This window comes from Brachyhypopomus gauderio, chromosome 9 (genome assembly GCF_052324685.1).
Source record: "Brachyhypopomus gauderio isolate BG-103 chromosome 9, BGAUD_0.2, whole genome shotgun sequence".
NCBI lineage: Eukaryota > Metazoa > Chordata > Actinopteri > Gymnotiformes > Hypopomidae > Brachyhypopomus > Brachyhypopomus gauderio.
Window position 1 is genome coordinate 1035906 of NC_135219.1, and position 10000 is coordinate 1045905.

General features: G+C 48.2%; 1 protein-coding gene across 3 annotated transcripts in view; it reads right to left on the bottom strand.

The window, feature by feature from the left end:
- snx14 (sorting nexin 14) overlaps nt 1–10000 on the bottom strand; it is a 19442-nt gene that overhangs the window by 1912 nt on the left and 7530 nt on the right. For 2 of the 3 annotated variants that reach the window (XM_077016364.1, XM_077016363.1), the window contains exons 15-24: nt 9608–9732; nt 8099–8154; nt 7674–7697; nt 4990–5122; nt 1749–1941; nt 1577–1660; nt 1305–1405; nt 876–987; nt 633–673; nt 347–454 (exon numbers count right to left, since the gene is read on the bottom strand). In XM_077016364.1, coding sequence (XP_076872479.1) covers nt 347–454; nt 633–673; nt 876–987; nt 1305–1405; nt 1577–1660; nt 1749–1941; nt 4990–5122; nt 7674–7697; nt 8099–8154; nt 9608–9732 — 977 coding nt within the window. The remainder of the gene's footprint in view (nt 1–346; nt 455–632; nt 674–875; nt 988–1304; nt 1406–1576; nt 1661–1748; nt 1942–4989; nt 5123–7673; nt 7698–8098; nt 8155–9607; nt 9733–10000) is intronic. The other variant, XM_077016365.1, reaches the window with a different exon arrangement.

The window sequence follows — 10000 nt, forward strand, 5'->3', positions numbered from 1 at the left end:
ACAGCTCTGGAATTCAGTGTTTTTACTACAGAAAAGGCCAGAATGGAAAAATGACATCACGCTCCTGCCAGGGAACCAACCACAACAATCTACCCTCACTGCAGTGTTTCATGGGAATGATTAAGACATTCACCACTAGGGCAGTGTTCCCAAACCCAATCCCGAGTGACTGCCATCCGGGCCACATTTTTACTCATTTTTAGCTTCCTCAACTGCTTAGTTCAGAGTGCCGGGGGGTGGGACACATCAAAAACACGGAGCGCCTGGTTCCTGAGGACCGAACTGAAGGAAGCGGCTGTACGGGGCTGTGATGAGGGCGTGGGTCTGAGTGTTGTGGGGACTGCACCTTGGCCGTGGGGCTGGGGACGGTCAGCTCGGGCCGGCTGGGCCTCGGTTTGGGAGACTCACACGAGCTGAAGAAGGACAGCAGGAACGGCTCCAGGTTCTGCCCTTTCTACACACACACACACACACACACACACACACACACACAGCAGCTCACTGTTCAGTTAAAACGAGACACCACTAATCCTCTGAGACTACCCAACAGCTGATGCACTGTTAACATTTGCGGTTCCTCCTGAAGGAGGCCACGCCACAGTATCAACATGTTTACGGATCAGAACATTTACCTCCTTGATAAGTTTCCCTGGTACTGATTTGAATATCCTTCCTAAACGCAGAGAAGACATAAACGTTGACCGATGTCACACAGCATACACAAAAGCCTTATAAGTGCATGTAAAGAGGAGAGCCAATATAAACAGGGCTGTCAGTGAAACCCTTCTGGGAGAACACACACTGCACACTCGAGCAAAAACAACGAGGACTCTTAAGACTGCAGGATCAACACACTTGCGTAATTTTTTTCTTACCCAAATTAACATCAGGCAACATTTTTTCGAGAAACTGTGTCTCCGTGCTGTAGGGAGAGAGGAAGTCCGCCAGTAGTTGACTGTTGCTCAGCTCGGGGTGCCGCAATAAATTCTGCAAGCACAACAACACACACACACACATATACACGCATACACACACACACGCATACACACACACATATACACACATGCACATGCATACACAGGCGCGCACATACAGGAGATGTAACACCACATGACAGAAGCAGTTCGTCTCTTTAGAGATAAAGGTGACCTCATTAAACGAGAGGAGGAACGTGTGGTTTTACAACGGACACGCTGACATTTCCTTCAGCTGCTCAACACCACTCAGCTGCGTCCACACGCAGGCCTAGCAGCTGAGAAGACGTGCGGAGGAGATGGTTGGAGAGGTGGAAGAGAGAGGGCTACCTGCAGATACTCTTCAAAGTCTCCTCGCTTAGAGGTCAGGAACTCAAAGTTCTTTGGTCCTAGAATTCTTTTGGAAGGAAGCTGTGCATCCTGGAATGAACCTGACAAACACAAAACAAACACAAACAAATAAACAAATGAACAAAGACACTAACAAATGTACAAACAAACACATGAGGAAATGGTATGAAGAGCAGAGAGAGATCAGACAGATTTAAACATCTACCAAACTAAGAGTGTCAGAAAGAGAGAGAGAAAAGAATCTTCCTTACCATGGAACTCTGTGAGTTTGGACTCAAGGACATAAAACTCAAGGTATCTCCTGTACACGGACCACTTCTCCACCTCATGGCCCACTGGAGAGAAGAAGGATAACAGACCTCTAAGAGTCTTGGGAAGGGCAGACCTTCAAGGCTCATGCTGATGGCCTGATGTTCTTATCACCTGGCTGACGGTCGTGGCGCTCCACGTCGATGCAGAAGACGGGTACGCGCTCCTTCTTGGCTTCGTCCTCGTAGAAGTCGACGTACGGCACGGAGATGGTCCAGGCAGACAGGTTCCTCTGCACTCCTGGAATACAGACCACGTCCAGTGGGGCGGGAGTGTCGTCCTCCACCACCACTGTACCCTCCTCAACCTCTCAAACACACACATACACACACACACACACACACACACACACACACACACACACACACAGATGTTATAGATTTAATATAGTCAATCAACTCAATGTTCTAATATTCTAGTGTGATATTCTTTTTCTCTTTGTAAGGGAGGTTTTTGTGCTACACATGTCAGTATTACTCAAGTACAGTATTTATTATGAGGGCAACCCCCCCCCCCCCCCATAAACATGTTCACACTGCAACCTAGCAGCCCAGGTGTCGGGGGAGGGGTGTGGAAAACAGGTTAATGAAGCTTCTTTGTAGATGACTCAACGAGGCGCTTCCCAGACGAGCGGCACCTTCTGTCCAGTCGTTTTTTTTTTTGTTTTCGTATTTGTTACGTTCACAGAATCTTTCGGTTTTTAATACGGAAGCCGCATTTGCACCTCGGACGGGTCAGTGAAACATCCTGACAGTGTCACCATGTCTGTGTTTCTCCATCATTTCCGATCGTCGAGGAAAGAGAAACCGTGGTAAGAAAAAGGATGAAATCACCTCGGGCTGTGTTCTTCTGAACCACAGGTACAGGACGAATGAAAAGGATTTAGTAATATGCTAGTAATTATTAACTTTTATAATCGTTCATGTCTGCTGCATGGAATAATCCAGTAACCTCAACCCAGGTCTTCTGGCCGCTTTGGAGCAGGTGCGCTTCAAGATTAATTAACGTTTTTGGCCAATTTTGGACCTCATTCTTCCTACAGAACTGCTTCGGTATACCCATAATTCTTTGCGTTTTAGTGGGGGCAGCTCTCCAGAGGTCTTTCCTCAGCATCTCTATTGGATTAAGGTCAAGGCCGTGATTTATGGTCTTTATAAGCTGCGATGATGCTCGTTGGTCCAGGCCCAGAGGGGGGAAAAAACAGCAAACCTAAATCACGACTACCACCACATTTCACCCTAAACCACCACACGTCACCACTGGGAGGAGGTTTTGACGTTTGAAGGCAGTTCCTATACTTCTCAGAGTTTTTCCTGAACAAATTTAACCCTAGAGTCATCAGTGTGCTACAAAACATTTTCCCTGCAGCGTTTGGGAGCTCTCTGGAGAGTTCATGGCATGTTGTGGTGGGTCACATGTTTGTTTCATCTGGGGAGCAGGAGAATAATGGTGTCTGCTGTAGCCACCAACCCTGTTCAGACTCTCGTTTGGTAAATTCATCACCAAAGCTTGAAAGGATCCATGAATCAGGAGGGGGGCCGTGGTCCTACAGTTACCACCACAGATGGCAAACGCCACAGATGGCAAACATACATCACAATAAACACACCTCCTTATTGCCTTTAACTTGCTGTAAACATTAGAGAAGTTTCCCAGACATACAAACGGCCTCCCATATGTAACCCATGATGTCTTTATCAATCCTTCAGAGTGTCAGAATGAAATGAACGAGAGTCATTCGTTTAACAGGCTGTGTTTGTTCTTTTCCTTGTTCGCCTGTGAAAGTTACACAAGTCTTGTGGAAAAGATTTTATAAAACCTGCCAAGTACAACTGCATATTTCCTACAAGCACCCTACACCCTCCTGAAAGGTTCTGGTTTTTCCCACTCAGAATCAGCACTGGGAATCAATTCAAGTATGCAGTATTCAAGAATCAATTCAAGTATGCAGTATTCAACAGGCAGTTTGTCCACTCATCTAGTCTTAAATGTACAGCTGCAGAATGACTGGGTGCTTACACTAAGGGAGCTGCTCCCAATAACTGCACACCCGACTTCCTCTAGCAAACAGATACAGGTGCAGCTTGCTTGTTTTCCTGCACAATATTAATGCCCAATGGTGGACTCTTCTTTGTTTTGGACACTGCCGTGAGCGTGTTGGAACTGGACGAAGGACATTCAGCCTGAAGCAAGTATGAAGCTGCCCCCCCCCCCCCCCCCCAGGGTCTATTTCTGTTTTTGGCCCACGGCCATTTACGGTGATTTGAGTCTCTGGGACTCTTGGTTTCCTGTGCGGATGTGTCTTCTTTGGCAGACATTTGCAGAAATAGTCCATGAACTGGATGGCAGACAATGTATTCATTATCAGACATCACGGACCATAAACAGAGAACTCTGTAAGGGGTTATGGGTTGAGTCAGACACAGAACCACAGGATACACGCAACTGGGGCCACAAATCAGGAACGTTCAAGCTGACGGGTGCAACAGTTCTACAGAACAGTGTCCCAACACAAAAGCTACAGCACTACTGTACTGCAGTGCTCTCGACCCCATGTCAGGTGTGTGGTTCTGTTCTGCTCCGCCCATCAGCACACCTGAGCACCTGCTACAGGTACAGCGGTGGCTTCAACCATGCAAGTTTGTTTGCAGGTCCATGGCCTGTTAGGCACCATGGTTCCCCACATGGTTCTCCACATGGTTCCCCACATGGTTCCCTTCATGTTCCTTTGTGCCCTTTCATCAGCAAGGTGTTTATGTTCACAGGATCCCACACCACCAGATCTCACACACCATTCTCGTGTTCTCTTGACAAGGCTGCGTGAGAAAATCCCACAGGGTTGGTAGTTTCCAGGAGACCGTGAGACCGTGAGACCAGGAGACCGTGAGACCAGGAGATCGTGAGACCAGGAGACCATGAGACCAGGAGACCATGAGACCAGGAGACCATGAGACCATGAGACCATGAGACCAGGAGACCAGGAGACCAGGAGACCAGGAGACCATGAGACCAGGAGACCAGGAGACCATGAGACCATGAGACCAGGAGACCATGAGACCAGGAGACCAGGAGACCATGAGACCAGGAGACCAGGAGACCATGAGACCATGAGACCAGGAGACCATGAGACCATGAGACCATGAGACCAGGAGACCATGAGACCAGGAGTCACTCACATGGCCCAATGTGGAACAGAACCACAGTAAACTTGCTGATGTGGTTTTAATCATGTGTCCAATTTCCACACAGGGAAGTACATGTGTCTGTGTTACAGTGGAGGCATTGTGTGTGTGTGTGTGTGTGTGTGTGTGTGTGTGTGTGTGTGTGTGTGTGTGTGTGTGAGTGTGTGTCTCACCTGGTCCTCTTCACCCTCGACCATGGTGTAACTGGGTAACACGGCCCCCTCCATGGTGGTGCTCTTGAACACGCCTTTCAGTTTGCTGCCGATGCGTCCGATCCCAAACGAATCTCCTCGCTTCGGCGCCGCCCTGCACACGCACACGACGCACGCTTTATAGCGATGGAAAACGGTCCCGCCACTTTTCACGTGAACCAGGCACCACACGTCATCAAACCAAAGTTGAAGTAACAGAAACGTGTCATGAATGAGGCTGGAGATAAAGTCTCTATAACAGCGTCTTCAATATAGTTATAACACACCGTCCTGTGTAAGGGTTTGATCAGGCTGTACCACATGAACGTCAATTTGCATGCAAACGTTTATGACCAAACATGAGCAGAGAGAAATAAAATAAGAGGAAAGAGAGACACAAAGTCAAAGTTCTCAGGAGCCGGACTTACAGCCACCGCAACACGCAGGCAGCCTGACTCACTTTAGGACCCTGGGTCGCCGTTTTGGGATGGATTTGATTGATGGGGACCCTGAGGTGGGTGGGGCCTGCTTGTGGACACACCCAGACCTGTGGCCATTAATGTTAGCCATCCCTGGGGGGGCGGAGTCTGGGCTACAGGGAGGACGTCGGGGGAGGGGACGACATTAAAGAAACGTCCACCACGCATAATAGGAGAGACACAAGACGTTCTAGATTTGGACAGGGGTTTTATTCTTACAATAAACGGCCAAATTACAATAATGAGCTCCACAGAGAAGCGTGTTTACACACCAAAATTAACGGATGTGTTGTGAATACTAAGATGGACGCGAAGTTTACTAACAATTTCCTAACTTGCTGGATTAAATAGCAGGGGTGCTACAATAGGACCGACCCAGGACAGACCCAGGACCGACCCAGGAGCCGCTCTGACCCACGAGGAACTGGGGTCTGGGTTCTACCTATATAGGCCTTATTGATTTAGGTGCCCGATATATATTGTGCAGAAATCCATCGTGGATGCAGTCTTTTCTCAGCTCTTAGTGAGACTGTACACACAGTGTCCCTCTCAGCACGCCAGCGCCCTCTGGAGGACAGCCAGAACCTCCAGGTCTGTGACATCATCTGTCATTAATTGATGACATTATAATGTGATACGGTTGGGAGGACTTTATTACCTCATTATCTCGCAAGTAAAAGAGAGTAATTCACTGGTAAAATATTCTCATTATTAGAATTCATTGGTGAAATATTCCAATTATAATTATTATAATTCACTGCTGAAATATTCTCTCTTTATGGCCTTTTTATGTTTTTGCAACCGCACTTCCTACTGTTTGGCAGAAAAAAATACATTTATTCCACCCAGTTTGCATAACCTCCCCACAATCAACTGGGGCACTGCTTTAAATTCATATACATGAAGTGGGAGGTGCTAAACATGGCCCAGTGGTCATCTCAGCTGCTTCGCACTTTGACCAGTCAACGGACTGCTTTTGCAGAGCATTAGCATATGCAAAGCACTTAGTAAAGCACTTAGTAAAGCACTTAGTAAAGCTTGCCCTAAATGGCCTAAGGTCGTTCTTGAATGGCCGTTCTGACTGAGCTGGATGGAAAGACAAAAACGGTTTGCTGCTCAAACGCGGTCGGTTTGAGGTCGTTGAGGTGAACCGTTACGTCACGCACGGTGGGTTTGAGGTCGTTGAGGTGAACCGTTACGTCACGCACGGTGGGTTTGAGGTCTTTGAGGTGAACCGTTACACCATGCAGGGTTGGTTTGAGGTCATTGGGGTGAACCGTTACACCATGCAGGGTTGGTTTGAGGTCGTTGAGGTGAATCGTTACGCCACGCACGGTCAGTTTGAGGTCGTTGAGGTGAACCGTTACGCCACGCACGGTCAGTTTGAGGTCGTTGAGGTGAACCGTTACGCCACGCACGGTCAGTTTGAGGTCGTTGAGGTGAACCGTTACACCATGCAGGGTTGGTTTGAGGTCATTGGGGTGAACCGTTACACCATGCAGGGTTGGTTTGAGGTCGTTGAGGTGAACCGTTATGCCACGCACGGTCAGTTTGAGGTCGTTCCCCTGCTTACTGTGGTCTGCGTCTCTGGACTCACTGAAGGCTCATTCGGTTTAAGTGGCAGCCTGATCTTTCTCTGATCTTCCCACCTGTATTCCAGTCCACTCAGGAGCAGTAAAAGACCCACTCAGCTCACACGTCTGACTGAAGCTGAGTAAGATCTTGCCAGGATCCAGGAGATTCTGTGCTCCTAAAAGACCATGTGATCTTCAAGACCATGTGATCTTCAAGACCATGTGATCAACATTGCATGACCTGCAATGACTCATTACCTATTTAGACTAAAATCCCTTGGTAGATGTGCACAGTAAACACCAACAGGCCTGGCTTAAGTCAATAAAGAATCCCTGGGAAACAGACTATTACAGCCCTCTGAGATTCAATCCACATGCAGCTTCATTTCGCAGCTGTCGCCACTCCACTTCCGTCCAGCAGAGGGCGCTGACTGAACCGCGAGGGACATGTCCGTGAACTAGACCTGCAAAGTGCCACACACTGCGGGAAACGTGCTGGCTGGGTGGCGTGCGGGCATGCCACGCTGCATTTAGGCTAGCGTGGCAGGCATGCACTGGCAGGGGGTCAAAGGTCACACACCACACTGGCCAATAAGCATGCTGTTAAACTTACCTTATATCATCGATACTCAAACTCCTGAAATAACAGGTACAATGAAATTATTCTTAGACACACACACTCCTTGTTCTCTCTCTCTCTCTCTCTCTCTCTCTCTCTCTCGTAAGAGTTCACACTCCACACTCACAAGCTGCAAAAATAATCCTCATGCTACACGCTGCTGTTAGCATGAGCAAAGCCCCTATTTTGTACCCAAAATCAAAAAATTGTACTTTGACTCCAAAGGACCCAATATCATGTTGTTAATAGCAATAAACTCGCGGTACACTACACAGGTGCTAAGAAACCCGCCCTGCCGTGTTTATGGATGAAACCAGGCTAGCATGGATGGAGGAAGCAGTGACATCACAGTGTGGAAGAGGGCGAGAGCGGGGTCAGAACATTCCCACACCACTACGGCACACGGGGGGGAACCATACCTGTTCAATTTAGTCCTGGACGGATATTCAGCCCCATACAGCATGTACGAGAAGTACTGGAGAGAGAGAGGAGAAGGAAGAGGAGCAGGTGAGGAACACAGGAACATCTCGTGATGCCTCCACACAGTCTCAGTCTCAGGAGCTCCGACACAGTTTTGACACAGTTTTGGTACAGTTGTTCCTCCTTAGATGAGACCAAGTCTAGATCAGACCAGAAAGATGTCAGTTTAACATCATAAATCTGAACTTATTTCAGTCTGGGGCAGGATTTCGTTTGGCTTCTGTGAATGGACGTAAGACCTCTGCATCGTGAATCAAAGCTCGGCGTTATCCAGAAGACTTAAATAATGAAATCCAAAATGCTTAATGAAAATTAGCATGCTTATACAACGTTCCACGCTTTGGCATCACAACAGCCATTAAAACACGACACTAGGAGAAGGCTGGTGGATTCTCTGTGGTGAAGTGAAGCCAAACCTTTTTTTACTGTTATTCCTGCATGTTAAGTGGGAATCCTCAGCACGACACTGGGAACCAGAAACTCCCAGCTTGGGAGAGGACACTACACATGACCCACGTCCCGAGATCGGGACGTCCCGAGATTCAAATACAGTACGGCTTTCTTATGGGGGAACTAAAGTGATGCTTAATGTGTCAAACATATTTAGGGAGTGTCTACATTATTTCTTTTATTTTTCAGGAAACTGAAAATGTTTTTTTTTCCCAAGACTGTGTATCAGCATTTTATACCTGAGACGGTATTCCATGTGAAGGACGGTTATCTCTTAATACTCTTGAAAGAGGCAAGTGAGAAGGTCATCAAAGAACGTGGCTGAAATATGATCCCTCAGAGGAACCCGAGTCGCTGGAAAAACTCGCTATCTAAGGACTGAAGAGGGACCTTTCAACAGCTCCAGGAGAACTGCAGCATCCACAAAGAAAAAGCTGAGTCACCAGGCCAGCTGAGCCGAGCACAGAGCAGGCCAGCTGAGCCGAGCACAGAGCAGGCCAGCTGAGCCGAGCACAGAGCAGGCCAGCGCGCCGAGAACGCACGCCTCTTCTAATGGCTTCAGGTTGGGTGGTTGGTTGGTTTGTGTTTTGTTTTCAACTTGTTTTGTCTTCTAATCATGTTACTGGATTGAAACTGATTTGTCAGATATATTTGCAAAACAAATAGAATAATGTGTGCCATAAATGTAACGGATAAAATATTTACTACTTATGAAACATCCTCGGAGCATGCCGAATGATGAAGAGAGCAATAATACAGGGCCTTGAGACCAGCCTCTCTACGCAGTTATGAAGGTGTAAAGGACTCTTATCTGGATGCAGTGTTGACAATGACCTCACCTCCATCATCTAAGCATGAAGTGTGGGGAGGACAAGGACATCACTCAGGACATTTTTGGTGTGACCTTACGACAACAAAGAGGCTTTGTCCCTGTTTCTGGCTCCGTTCCAGCGAGTCGGGGATGTGGGGGACGTCGTCGGGGACGTGGCGTGGATTACCTCGTCACTGTGGCAGAAGAGCGGTGTGAAGACATTCTCCAGCAGGGAGAGGACGTGCTCGTAGGCCTCGAAGAGACAAGGCATGGTCTGTAGCTTCACCACGTCCGTGTACGGGCCCTCCGCGACTACACAGGGGGACAGAGGGAGACGCGGGGAGGGGAAAGGACACGGTGAGACATACAGAAGCCCGGAGGGAGACGGAGGGGACAGCTCAGTCTGTGTGAGGAATGAGCAGCTGATTAACTGTGAGTGACGCAGCGTCTGAATGACAGAGTGAAGGTGTCAGGAAAAAAAACCGTCCAGGGAAAAAAGAAACAACGTCAGGAAGTGAGCGGACGGCTCCACTCAATCAGCCCAGAGCTGTGCTCCTCACCGTCCAGGACAAACGGAGGC